Source organism: Cibotium barometz, chromosome 17 (assembly GCF_041138505.1).
Source record: "Cibotium barometz isolate CiBa-2024 chromosome 17, ASM4113850v1, whole genome shotgun sequence".
NCBI lineage: Eukaryota > Viridiplantae > Streptophyta > Polypodiopsida > Cyatheales > Cibotiaceae > Cibotium > Cibotium barometz.
Genome location: NC_141062.1, coordinates 45,117,003 through 45,130,918, shown reverse-complemented (window position 1 = coordinate 45,130,918; position 13,916 = coordinate 45,117,003). Strand labels below are relative to the sequence as shown.

Below are 13,916 nucleotides of genomic sequence, written 5' to 3'. Positions count from 1 at the left end.
CAGCACTATGGTGCCTCTCCGCCTGACCTACCTCCTCAGCTTTTCTACGGTTTGGGGCACATCACTCTGGGCGACCTTCATCGAAGGCATCATCATGTTCAAATATCTTCCCCGCCCTGCAGTTGAAAATATTCAGCAGCCTTGTTTCAGCTATCCAGTTCAGTTACAGCCTTGATCATTTGCTGGAAGAATCCGGTCCTGTCTTGATGCTTCAGTCCTTGTTTATGGTTGCAACCACTAGCCTCTACCAGTTTGTGGCTCTTGTTCCTTGCCACTCGTGTAGACTGGTCCTGTGCATCAACTGAAGATCACTATCACTCAGCATTCACTTTTGAGCTGTACCTTAAGCTACATCGTCAAAGTCTTGTTCTACTCTTGTTCTCCTGCTGATCTGTTCCAAGCATAAAGGCTGCTCCTGGCTCTGCAAATTTCGAGGTATGGATGCTCTTCGTTTAACAATCCTCAGCCTGGCCCTAACTCACTTTCACGACTCTAGCAAGTTCTTCATGCTTCATGATTACTTTCAGCATTCATGGTTTATCCCTCTGGATAGACTGTCAAAGATATGGTTTTGAAAGAGGGAAGACCTCCTCAAGCTGGAGTAATCAAATCAGGATATCTAGATGTAATTTTCAGTCTTCTACTTTCGAAAAATACTCAAAATATAAAAATTTAATTTTCAGTTTTCATGGGATTAGACACTGCCCTTGCATTTCAGCAAGTGGTAAGACCTTCCCTTCATCTATCTGTCTCTCATGTACGGGATTAGACACTGCCAAATATGGTAAGACCTTCCCATCTCTCTCATATTTGTCTATGCTTTCATGCTATCTACCACCATTGATCACCAATGATGTAGATCATGGGGTAATGTCGTGTCTATTTGTCTACATGGACTTATCTTTGTCCCTATCCAAGAGGCACCCCTGCATTACCCACTCTAGCAGGAGGATTGCCCTTGAGGAGGGATTATCTATCTAGGTCCATCTCTCTATCTATCTACAATCAGTCAGTCTCTCTGTCACATGTCTATCCTGTCACATGTCTCTGACACTCTGTCTATCAGTCTATATGCCTCTCTTTTGTGGATTAGCTACCCACATTCTCTTGGCATTTTGTCTATGTCCCCATTTATCTTCTATTTGTCAGTCTCTCTCATGTCTATCTGAAAGTCTCTCTCTCTGTGGGACCACTCTACTGGCTGTTTGTCTCTCTCTCTCTGTCTGTCTATGATCCACTCTTGTCCCTACCCTTGTGGACCCATATGAGGATATCACTTGAGGAGGGGTGTCTCAGGATCTTTTGTCTCTCATGTCTTGTCTCTCAGTCTATCAGTATTTATGTCTGTCTTCTAGTCTTGTCCATCTTGTCTTCTAGCTTGTCTCTCAATCCTTGTCTAGTCTCTCTGTCTTGGTCTTATCTTTTGTCATGTCATAGTCTTGTCTTTTTGTCTTCCTCCTAGTGTCCACTTAAGGAGGGTGTTGGAAATAAGTGCACACTAGGTGTATTATTTCTCTAGTCTAGTTTCAGTTGAGTCTTTGTGTCTTGAGTCTAGTGCCATGTGGTACCTCTACATTTATCCCATAAGTGAGTCTACTCAATCTTGTACTTCTCACCTATAAATTGTAGGTGTCACATCAATAATAAATCAATCTTGTGTCTTGTCTACACTCATCTCAAGGTATGTCTATGCTTTGTGTTTTCCTCTAGTCTTGCTCTCATTTCAGTTTCAGTTTATCTTTGTCTCTCCCCCATTTTTACAACATGGTATCAGAGCCTTCCTCTGCTGTGACGTCCATGACTCCAGCCTATTTGTGCTGGCCTAGTGCAGTCGACTCAGCTTTGTGTGCGCTCAAAACCTGCCTATGAGCTCTTGTTCTATCTGCGCAGCACTCCTTGGGCACTGTGGCAGTTTTGGCTGAGATCCGCCCTACAAGCTCTTACCTGGGGAGTCCAATATTTCGGCCCTCTTTCTTGTCAATAACTTCTGGCCCAGCTTCAGCGTGCATCCGCTTGGCTTGGCTTTTGGCTTGGCCGGAGCGGATCTCACACTTTGTTGTGGTGGTTTCCTCCCTGGATCCCCTCACCTCTGGATTCGAGGATGTGGGCAGCACCTCTACCAACAGCAGCACTATGGTGCCTCTCCGCCTGACCTACCTCCTCAGCTTTTCTACGGTTTGGGGCACATCACTCTGGGCGACCTTCATCGAAGGCATCATCATGTTCAAATATCTTCCCCGCCCTGCAGTTGAAAATATTCAGCAGCCTTGTTTCAGCTATCCAGTTCAGTTACAGCCTTGATCATTTGCTGGAAGAATCCGGTCCTGTCTTGATGCTTCAGTCCTTGTTTATGGTTGCAACCACTAGCCTCTACCAGTTTGTGGCTCTTGTTCCTTGCCACTCGTGTAGACTGGTCCTGTGCATCAACTGAAGATCACTATCACTCAGCATTCACTTTTGAGCTGTACCTTAAGCTACATCGTCAAAGTCTTGTTCTACTCTTGTTCTCCTGCTGATCTGTTCCAAGCATAAAGGCTGCTCCTGGCTCTGCAAATTTCGAGGTATGGATGCTCTTCGTTTAACAATCCTCAGCCTGGCCCTAATGCCCACTCACTTTCACGACTCTAGCAAGTTCTTCATGCTTCATGATTACTTTCAGCATTCATGGTTTATCCCTCTGGATAGACTGTCAAAGATATGGTTTTGAAAGAGGGAAGACCTGCTCAAGCTGGAGTAATCAAATCAGGATATCTAGATGTAATTTTCAGTCTTCTACTTTCGAAAAATACTCAAAATATAAAAATTTAATTTTCAGTTTTCATGGGATTAGACACTGCCCTTGCATTTCAGCAAGTGGTAAGACCTTCCCTTCATCTATCTGTCTCTCATGTACGGGATTAGACACTGCCAAATATGGTAAGACCTTCCCATCTCTCTCATATTTGTCTATGCTTTCATGCTATCTACCACCATTGATCACCAATGATGTAGATCATGGGGTAATGTCGTGTCTATTTGTCTACATGGACTTATCTTTGTCCCTATCCAAGAGGCACCCCTGCATTACCCACTCTAGCAGGAGGATTGCCCTTGAGGAGGGATTATCTATCTAGGTCCATCTCTCTATCTATCTACAATCAGTCAGTCTCTCTGTCACATGTCTATCCTGTCACATGTCTCTGACACTCTGTCTATCAGTCTATATGCCTCTCTTTTGTGGATTAGCTACCCACATTCTCTTGGCATTTTGTCTATGTCCCCATTTATCTTCTATTTGTCAGTCTCTCTCATGTCTATCTGAAAGTCTCTCTCTCTGTGGGACCACTCTACTGGCTGTTTGTCTCTCTCTCTCTGTCTGTCTATGATCCACTCTTGTCCCTACCCTTGTGGACCCATATGAGGATATCACTTGAGGAGGGGTGTCTCAGGATCTCTTGTCTCTCATGTCTTGTCTCTCAGTCTATCAGTCTTTATGTCTGTCTTCTAGTCTTGTCCATCTTGTCTTCTAGCTTGTCTCTCAATCCTTGTCTAGTCTCTCTGTCTTGGTCTTATCTTTTGTCATGTCATAGTCTTGTCTTTTTGTCTTCCTCCTAGTGTCCACTTAAGGAGGGTGTTGGAAATAAGTGCACACTAGGTGTATTATTTCTCTAGTCTAGTTTCAGTTGAGTCTTTGTGTCTTGAGTCTAGTGCCATGTGGTACCTCTACATTTATCCCATAAGTGAGTCTACTCAATCTTGTACTTCTCACCTATAAATTGTAGGTGTCACATCAATAATAAATCAATCTTGTGTCTTGTCTACACTCATCTCAAGGTATGTCTATGCTTTGTGTTTTCCTCTAGTCTTGCTCTCATTTCAGTTTCACTTTATCTTTGTCTCTCCCCCATTTTTACAACATGGTATCAGAGCCTTCCTCTGCTGTGACGTCCATGACTCCAGCCTGTTTGTGCTGGCCTAGTGCAGTCGACTCAGCTTTGTGTGCGCTCAAAACCTGCCTATGAGCTCTTGTTCTATCTGCGCAGCACTCCTTGGGCACTGTGGCAGTTTTGGCTGAGATCCGCCCTACAAGCTCTTACCTGGGGAGTCCAATATTTCGGCCCTCTTTCTTGTCAATAACTTCTGGCCCAGCTTCAGCGTGCATCCGCTTGGCTTGGCTTTTGGCCTGGCCGGAGCGGATCTCACACTTTGTTGTGGTGGTTTCCTCCCTGGATCCCCTCACCTCTGGATTCGAGGATGTGGGCAGCACCTCTACCAACAGCAGCACTATGGTGCCTCTCCGCCTGACCTACCTCCTCAGCTTTTCTACGGTTTGGGGCACATCACTCTGGGCGACCTTCATCGAAGGCATCATCATGTTCAAATATCTTCCCCGCCCTGCAGTTGAAAATATTCAGCAGCCTTGTTTCAGCTATCCAGTTCAGTTACAGCCTTGATCATTTGCTGGAAGAATCCGGTCCTATCTTGATGCTTCAGTCCTTGTTTATGGTTGCAACCACTAGCCTCTACCAGTTTGTGGCTCTTGTTCCTTGCCACTCGTGTAGACTGGTCCTGTGCATCAACTGAAGATCACTATCACTCAGCATTCACTTTTGAGCTGTACCTTAAGCTACATCGTCAAAGTCTTGTTCTACTCTTGTTCTCCTGCTGATCTGTTCCAAGCATAAAGGCTGCTCCTGGCTCTGCAAATTTCGAGGTATGGATGCTCTTCGTTTAACAATCCTCAGCCTGGCCCTAACTCACTTTCACGACTCTAGCAAGTTCTTCATGCTTCATGATTACTTTCAGCATTCATGGTTTATCCCTCTGGATAGACTGTCAAAGATATGGTTTTGAAAGAGGGAAGACCTCCTCAAGCTGGAGTAATCAAATCAGGATATCTAGATGTAATTTTCAGTCTTCTACTTTCGAAAAATACTCAAAATATAAAAATTTAATTTTCAGTTTTCATGGGATTAGACACTGCCCTTGCATTTCAGCAAGTGGTAAGACCTTCCCTTCATCTATCTGTCTCTCATGTACGGGATTAGACACTGCCAAATATGGTAAGACCTTCCCATCTCTCTCATATTTGTCTATGCTTTCATGCTATCTACCACCATTGATCACCAATGATGTAGATCATGGGGTAATGTCGTGTCTATTTGTCTACATGGACTTATCTTTGTCCCTATCCAAGAGGCACCCCTGCATTACCCACTCTAGCAGGAGGATTGCCCTTGAGGAGGGATTATCTATCTAGGTCCATCTCTCTATCTATCTACAATCAGTCAGTCTCTCTGTCACATGTCTATCCTGTCACATGTCTCTGACACTCTGTCTATCAGTCTATATGCCTCTCTTTTGTGGATTAGCTACCCACATTCTCTTGGCATTTTGTCTATGTCCCCATTTATCTTCTATTTGTCAGTCTCTCTCATGTCTATCTGAAAGTCTCTCTCTCTGTGGGACCACTCTACTGGCTGTTTGTCTCTCTCTCTCTGTCTGTCTATGATCCACTCTTGTCCCTACCCTTGTGGACCCATATGAGGATATCACTTGAGGAGGGGTGTCTCAGGATCTTTTGTCTCTCATGTCTTGTCTCTCAGTCTATCAGTATTTATGTCTGTCTTCTAGTCTTGTCCATCTTGTCTTCTAGCTTGTCTCTCAATCCTTGTCTAGTCTCTCTGTCTTGGTCTTATCTTTTGTCATGTCATAGTCTTGTCTTTTTGTCTTCCTCCTAGTGTCCACTTAAGGAGGGTGTTGGAAATAAGTGCACACTAGGTGTATTATTTCTCTAGTCTAGTTTCAGTTGAGTCTTTGTGTCTTGAGTCTAGTGCCATGTGGTACCTCTACATTTATCCCATAAGTGAGTCTACTCAATCTTGTACTTCTCACCTATAAATTGTAGGTGTCACATCAATAATAAATCAATCTTGTGTCTTGTCTACACTCATCTCAAGGTATGTCTATGCTTTGTGTTTTCCTCTAGTCTTGCTCTCATTTCAGTTTCAGTTTATCTTTGTCTCTCCCCCATTTTTACAACATGGTATCAGAGCCTTCCTCTGCTGTGACGTCCATGACTCCAGCCTATTTGTGCTGGCCTAGTGCAGTCGACTCAGCTTTGTGTGCGCTCAAAACCTGCCTATGAGCTCTTGTTCTATCTGCGCAGCACTCCTTGGGCACTGTGGCAGTTTTGGCTGAGATCCGCCCTACAAGCTCTTACCTGGGGAGTCCAATATTTCGGCCCTCTTTCTTGTCAATAACTTCTGGCCCAGCTTCAGCGTGCATCCGCTTGGCTTGGCTTTTGGCTTGGCCGGAGCGGATCTCACACTTTGTTGTGGTGGTTTCCTCCCTGGATCCCCTCACCTCTGGATTCGAGGATGTGGGCAGCACCTCTACCAACAGCAGCACTATGGTGCCTCTCCGCCTGACCTACCTCCTCAGCTTTTCTACGGTTTGGGGCACATCACTCTGGGCGACCTTCATCGAAGGCATCATCATGTTCAAATATCTTCCCCGCCCTGCAGTTGAAAATATTCAGCAGCCTTGTTTCAGCTATCCAGTTCAGTTACAGCCTTGATCATTTGCTGGAAGAATCCGGTCCTGTCTTGATGCTTCAGTCCTTGTTTATGGTTGCAACCACTAGCCTCTACCAGTTTGTGGCTCTTGTTCCTTGCCACTCGTGTAGACTGGTCCTGTGCATCAACTGAAGATCACTATCACTCAGCATTCACTTTTGAGCTGTACCTTAAGCTACATCGTCAAAGTCTTGTTCTACTCTTGTTCTCCTGCTGATCTGTTCCAAGCATAAAGGCTGCTCCTGGCTCTGCAAATTTCGAGGTATGGATGCTCTTCGTTTAACAATCCTCAGCCTGGCCCTAATGCCCACTCACTTTCACGACTCTAGCAAGTTCTTCATGCTTCATGATTACTTTCAGCATTCATGGTTTATCCCTCTGGATAGACTGTCAAAGATATGGTTTTGAAAGAGGGAAGACCTCCTCAAGCTGGAGTAATCAAATCAGGATATCTAGATGTAATTTTCATTCTTCTACTTTCGAAAAATACTCAAAATATAAAAATTTAATTTTCAGTTTTCATGGGATTAGACACTGCCCTTGCATTTCAGCAAGTGGTAAGACCTTCCCTTCATCTATCTGTCTCTCATGTACGGGATTAGACACTGCCAAATATGGTAAGACCTTCCCATCTCTCTCATATTTGTCTATGCTTTCATGCTATCTACCACCATTGATCACCAATGATGTAGATCATGGGGTAATGTCGTGTCTATTTGTCTACATGGACTTATCTTTGTCCCTATCCAAGAGGCACCCCTGCATTACCCACTCTAGCAGGAGGATTGCCCTTGAGGAGGGATTATCTATCTAGGTCCATCTCTCTATCTATCTACAATCAGTCAGTCTCTCTGTCACATGTCTATCCTGTCACATGTCTCTGACACTCTGTCTATCAGTCTATATGCCTCTCTTTTGTGGATTAGCTACCCACATTCTCTTGGCATTTTGTCTATGTCCCCATTTATCTTCTATTTGTCAGTCTCTCTCATGTCTATCTGAAAGTCTCTCTCTCTGTGGGACCACTCTACTGGCTGTTTGTCTCTCTCTCTGTCTGTCTATGATCCACTCTTGTCCCTACCCTTGTGGACCCATATGAGGATATCACTTGAGGAGGGGTGTCTCAGGATCTTTTGTCTCTCATGTCTTGTCTCTCAGTCTATCAGTCTTTATGTCTGTCTTCTAGTCTTGTCCATCTTGTCTTCTAGCTTGTCTCTCAATCCTTGTCTAGTCTCTCTGTCTTGGTCTTATCTTTTGTCATGTCATAGTCTTGTCTTTTTGTCTTCCTCCTAGTGTCCACTTAAGGAGGGTGTTGGAAATAAGTGCACACTAGGTGTATTATTTCTCTAGTCTAGTTTCAGTTGAGTCTTTGTGTCTTGAGTCTAGTGCCATGTGGTACCTCTACATTTATCCCATAAGTGAGTCTACTCAATCTTGTACTTCTCACCTATAAATTGTAGGTGTCACATCAATAATAAATCAATCTTGTGTCTTGTCTACACTCATCTCAAGGTATGTCTATGCTTTGTGTTTTCCTCTAGTCTTGCTGTCATTTCAGTTTCACTTTATCTTTGTCTCTCCCCCATTTTTACAACATTTAGTGCCTTCGTGGGGGTGTGAAAGATTGTTTGACCATCCCGTTCTCCCTCCTGGGATTGAGACATGTTTCCCCCTAGTTGCTACCTTGGGGGCCTGAGCAAGGGTGGGTGGGAAAAGGGAGGCGATTGCCTACGCACAGAGCAGCGTGGGTGGGAAAAGGGAGGCGACTGCCTACGCATAGAGAAGGTGGGTGCGCATAGAGCAGAGCAGAGCAGAGAGGCGGGCTACATCATGGGCAGCGCAGAGAGGTGGGCAGAGGTGTGCAGGTGGGTGTGCATAGAGCAGAACAGATAGGCGGGATAGAGAGAGAGAGAGAGAAATTGAAATGAAATGATATATTAACGTCTCTAAGAGGCCATAATGGCCTATGAGACCAAAACTGAGAGTACATCTGACGTTGGTGTCTCATCAAAGAGAACAACCAAATGAAACTGAAAAGTACAATAAACTGACTATCTTACAGTTATAAGAATTGTAAGTAAGACTCCTGGATGATACTGAGTAGAAAATATTGGAAAATGTATATCAAGTAGGTGCAAGTATGCTGATCAGTTGAAGTGCTGCCCTCTTTTCAGATCAAATATCTCCGCCATGGGGCTGTCTAGAATGGAGAGGTCGTAGAAGCAAGGTAGGCACCTCCGATGCCGAGCAATAATGGCTCTGATCTAGCGATGGTGAGGATGCCTTGGTCGAGATCCTGGTGGGCGTGGTCGACAAGCACGACATAAGACGACTACTCTATTAGTGTGATGACTCCTTGGGAGCGTGGCTGGTGCCCCGATGGCCCGATGGAGGAATAATCAGGAGGTTTGTGGGCTAGGCTGCTGGTGCTGGTGGCGAAGAAATCTGTCAGGATCCTCTGTCTAGGCACATCATGGCTCGGTCTCCTGTTTGCCAAGAGGGTCTTGGTGTGTTTTCTAAGCTCAAGTAGGAACATCCCAGGCATCTCTGATCCTCAAACTCCATGACCGTGCATAACGGCCCAAAACCCTCTTGGAAGAGGCAGTGATATCTCCCTCGGGTCTCATAATAGACTGTACATTGGCAAATGTAGTGCTCCTCTGTCTCTGCCTCCTAGTAGCATAGCTGACAAATGCGGTCATTCGAGATGTGAGAGAGAAAGAAAGAAAAAAAGAAAGATATATTAACGTCTGCAAAAGGCCAAAATTGGCCTATGAGACAAACAAGTAGTACAATGATGTTCCTCTAGTCATCAAGAGGAAAATGTGGAGTGAGAATAAAATGTACAAGTATGACAACACGACCATAGGGGTCAATGGTGGTGTACAAACGAGAGGGTGTGGATGGAGTACTAGGGCTACTAATGCATCTCTATATGCTGAAGGGGTGATACAAGTATGATATGTTATCTACTCCTAACTCCATCTAGTCCCATAGTCTGGGTACAATATGTCATACATCCGATCTGAGGATGCCATAAATGTCTCGAACATGCGTCCTGGATCAGAGCGAAAATGTGCCAGCTGCTCCTCGACCTCCTGCTGGTGTTGAGACCGGATGGCCGCGATCTCTCTGTGGTTAAGCCGTGGTGTCTGGTAGCCGGCTAGTCTGGGTTGTCGCCTAGCTCGAATCTCCTCCAAAACTGAGAGTACATCTGAAAATGGTGTCTCATCAAAGAGAACAACTAAATGAGACTAAAAAGTACAATAAACTGATTGTCCTACAGTTATAGGAACAGAACTGTAAGATTCCGAGATGATACTGAGTAGAAAATACTGGAAAATGTATATCAGGTAGATCCATGTATGCTGATCAGTTGAAGTGTTGCCCTCTCCTTAGATCAAGTATCTCCGCCATGGGGATGTCTAGAATGGAGAGGTCATAGAAGCGAGGTAGGCGCCTCCGATGCCGAGCAATAATGGCTTTGATCTGGCGATGGTGAGGATGCCGTGGTCGGGATCCTGGTGGGTGTGGCCGACGAGCACGACATAAGATAACTGCTCTATCAGTGGTGACTCCCTGGGAGCGTGGTGACTCCCTGGGAGCGTGGTTGGTGCCCTGATGGCCCAATGGAGGAGGTATTAGGAGGTGTGTGGGCTGGGTTGCTGGTGTTGGTGCTGAAGAAATCTGTCAGGGTCCTCTATCTAGGTACATCATGGCTCGGCCTCTTGTCTGCCAAGAGGGTCTCTCTGTGTCTCCTGAGCTCAAGTAGAAACAATCCCAGGCAGCATCTCTGATCCTCAAACTCCATGACCCTGCGTAACGGCCCAAAACCCTCTCGGAAGAGGCAGTGATATCTCCCTCGAATCTCATAATAGATTGTACATCGGCAAATGTAGTGTTCCTGTGTGTCTACCTCCTGGTAGCATAGCTAACAAATGCGGTCATCCATGATCTGATGCACATATCGCCCTGTCTCAATCCGCAGCTGGTGTGATGAGGTCCGGATTTGTCCAATGGCACAACGTATCCCATGTGATAGGTGTACATCCATGTACGCCGAGCGGGTGATAAAATCATCTGGTGAGAGGTGTAGAAAATGGCTCTTGTAATGAGTCATTTTCGTGCCCAGGGGCGGCTCAAGGGGGCTAGTCCATGTCCTCTCTGTGTCCACTCTGATGATATCCATCCTGATCACGCGGTTTTGCTCTGAGCGGGTGAGATCCAAAAATGGACAATCCAGACCGTACTACTGAAAGGGTGGTAGTGCCTCTATCCGCAAACTATGTAGCTCAAACCATGATCTCATCTGAGCGTACCAACAATGAGTATCTCTATCCTCTGCTAACTGTATGGATGAGGTCAATGCCAAACGGGAGTACCTCTGCTGAGGGAGCTCCCATAGCCGCTATAAAAAGGTAATTGCCTGGAATAGGGCCTCGGTTACTACTGGTGGGGCACCCAGCTCAGCCCGAACAATCTCATGTGGTACTGATTATTTGCTCTGAATCATGCGGGCAATCATCATAATGAGGTCGGAGGGCAGAGCCGCCAGGACCCAATCCCGAGCCTGGAGACGGGATGGGTGAGATCCAAAGATTCTGGCAATGAGGGTCGTTTTGGAGTCTTTCTCTATTTCGGCGTAGAGGACCACAAGCTCGGCTTCGGAAAAAACAATGGTTTGCCCGGCCGAGGGAGAATGATTAGCCATGATGCTAATCGAAGAAAAAGGCCGACTTGAACCCGGATGAGGAGCAATCCGAACCAAGGGGAAGAGGTAGGCAAGGAGGCAGAGGAAAGGAAGGGAGGGTGGAAAAGGGAAAACAAAAAGGAAGGGAAGCAAGGGGGAGATGGCTGGATGCAAAGGCGAAGAAGGGCGGGGGAAGGGCAGCACAACAGGGCTGCGCGGAGGGAAGAGGCGGAGGAAGGAGGGGAGGAGGGGAGAGGAGGGGAGGCGAAACAGTGCAAACTGGATTGCGAAGAAGGGCGGGCAGAGGCAGGGGCGAATGGCGATGGAGGAAGGATGGGAGGCGAAGTGTGGATGGGGGCAAAGCAGGCACAGAGGCGGAGGGGCGCAGCGATGGAGGAAGGAAGGGAGGCAGAGGAAGGAGGGGGCGAAGCAGCCACAGAGGCGGAGGGGCGCAGGTCAGGGTTCGGGGAGCTAGGCGGTCCTCTCGTTGCTGTCGCTATCTTCAGAGATCACAGTTTCCTTGCTCACTAGATTTCAATACTGTGGGTTGAGTTTTAGGTTGTATGTTGCACTCTAGTAGCAAAACCCTATTTAAATAAAATCGAGGGTGTCTTTCATTTCTTGTGCATCACATATTTAAAATGGAATGAAGCAGCTTATTGTATATTTCCTCAAGCAAAGCAGGAGGCAACTACCAGCAAACCTGGAAATGAGAGTGAGAGCATCAAGTGAGACAATTGAGGAAGACAAGAGCTGGAGGTCACCATCTGAAAGTGAGAATTTGAGGGTGGCCTCAGTCATGGCCTCAGTCAGAATGTTTGGAGCAGCTGCCATGGAGTCCTCAGGGAGGGGGAACCAGGGGTTATCAGGCTCAACAGTTTTGGCAGCAGAGGGTTCTCCACATCTTCAATTACTTGGGGCAAAGTGGCTTGGGCCACCGATGCTGAGACTGGCATATGAGATGGTGGGGGACTGGCACTTCAGGTTGCACATCATTGGATCTCAACAGTTCCAGTTCTGGTCCTCTCTGCAGTTCACTGGACCGCAAGCTCTTGCCAGAGATGGGAGATTTGCAGCAGTATTGCTGTGTGGCATGTTTGGCGTGCTCGTTGCAGTGACGCCATCGAGGGCGTCTCCACTAGTGGAGTCCATCCGGAGCATATCATTCAGACTCTCCGTGGACACGGGGAGAAACTCCAGGGTGGCTCTGATTGCATGCGGCAGCACTGTGAGGCCTTCCTGCTGACTTGGCGGCACAGCCTGTTTCTCACTATTGACCTGGCATTATAGACCACCGGTTTGGTTGTCCCACCTCCTCCCTCCCCCAATTGTATGAGGTGTCCCCCCTTCCCCTAGAGTGGCCATCCTGGGGAGGAGAGCACCACCCCCTTTTTCATGTTGATTATTGCCTCCTTTCAGGGGTCGAGGTTGTACTTGGCTTGTGTGGCTGTTTTTTGGTAACTAATAGAAGGATCTCTTTTCCGGAAAAAAGAAGAAGAGATGAAGTGGAACCAAGTGATGTATGTGACAGATCTATAGAAACACGGTCCTGGAGAAAATTAAAAGGGGCATCATGCTCAGGTAACCTGAGAAACCCCTAAATTGTATGGTCCACACAAGCTAACATTACATCTTCTCACACCAAGCTAAGAGTACAGAATAGCCTACAAGGTTTGTGCTTGAAAACTAACACAAAGTAAATCTTCAAGAGCAATACTAGCAAAGAAACTTACTTCAATCCTGGGACGTTTCATGTTTGAAGTTTCTGTAGACTGAGTTTCCCAATCTGGGCCATTCAGATTTTGCAAACTATTCACCACGTTCCCATCAGAAGAAACCACACTTAGAGCCATAGAATCAATCCGCCTTTTTACTCTTTTGTTGATGGCACTTCCATCTAGTGAGGTGAGTGCTCTAGTTTGTGCTCTGCACTTAGTGACCTGTGCTAAGTCTTCTCCCACTGCAGCCCTCGACTGGCTGCCAGGAGCAGAACCACCCAACTTGTCTGACAAGCTTACCAATGTGTTGATGTCCTTAATCGCTGACACCAAAGCTCTTGATGAAATAGAGTTCATCTGCCAAAAACGAACACGACAAATTTGAAAACAAGCTCTCTGACAAACATCCCAAAGTGACAAACATAAAAATAAAGCACTACTTTGCAGCAGATAAAGACACAAGGGAACAAACCCTTCTCCTCAAGTTCAAGAATCAAGAATCCCAGGTGGCTTTTCTTAAAAAAAGGGGGACATCGGATGGCTCAAGTAATGAAAGCAAGGGAAGCCAGCAAATCCCTATCTATAGGAATGGCCGGGTATTATTACAGAGGCCTACCCCAAATAGGGATGCAGGGTCTGTGAGACCATCACAGAACTAAAGATGGCACATGGAATTGTGTTGGCACATATGGTTGCATCCTGGAGGCTTTGCAGAGACTTTTTACTGGGGAGACTATCTTCTATATAGAGTGTCAGAAATGAAATGATATATTAATGTCTCTAAGAGGCCATAGTGGCCTATGAGACCAAAACTGAGAGTACATCTGAAGTTGGTGTCTCATCAAAGAGAACAACTAAATGAGACTAAAAAGTACAATAAATTGATTGTCCTACAGTTATAAGAATAGAACTGTAAGACTCCGAGATGATACTGAGTAGAAAATACTGAAA

The 13,916-nt window shown here is 46.1% G+C and overlaps 1 protein-coding gene across 3 annotated transcripts in view; it reads right to left on the bottom strand.

The window, feature by feature from the left end:
* LOC147630060 (mediator of RNA polymerase II transcription subunit 15a-like) overlaps window positions 1-13,916 on the bottom strand; it is a 171,217-nt gene that overhangs the window by 44,041 nt on the left and 113,260 nt on the right. For all 3 annotated transcript variants that reach the window (XM_086811671.1, XM_086811672.1, XM_086811673.1), the window contains one exon: window positions 12,981-13,322. In XM_086811671.1, the coding sequence (XP_086667797.1) occupies window positions 12,981-13,322 (342 nt within the window). The remainder of the gene's footprint in view (window positions 1-12,980; window positions 13,323-13,916) is intronic.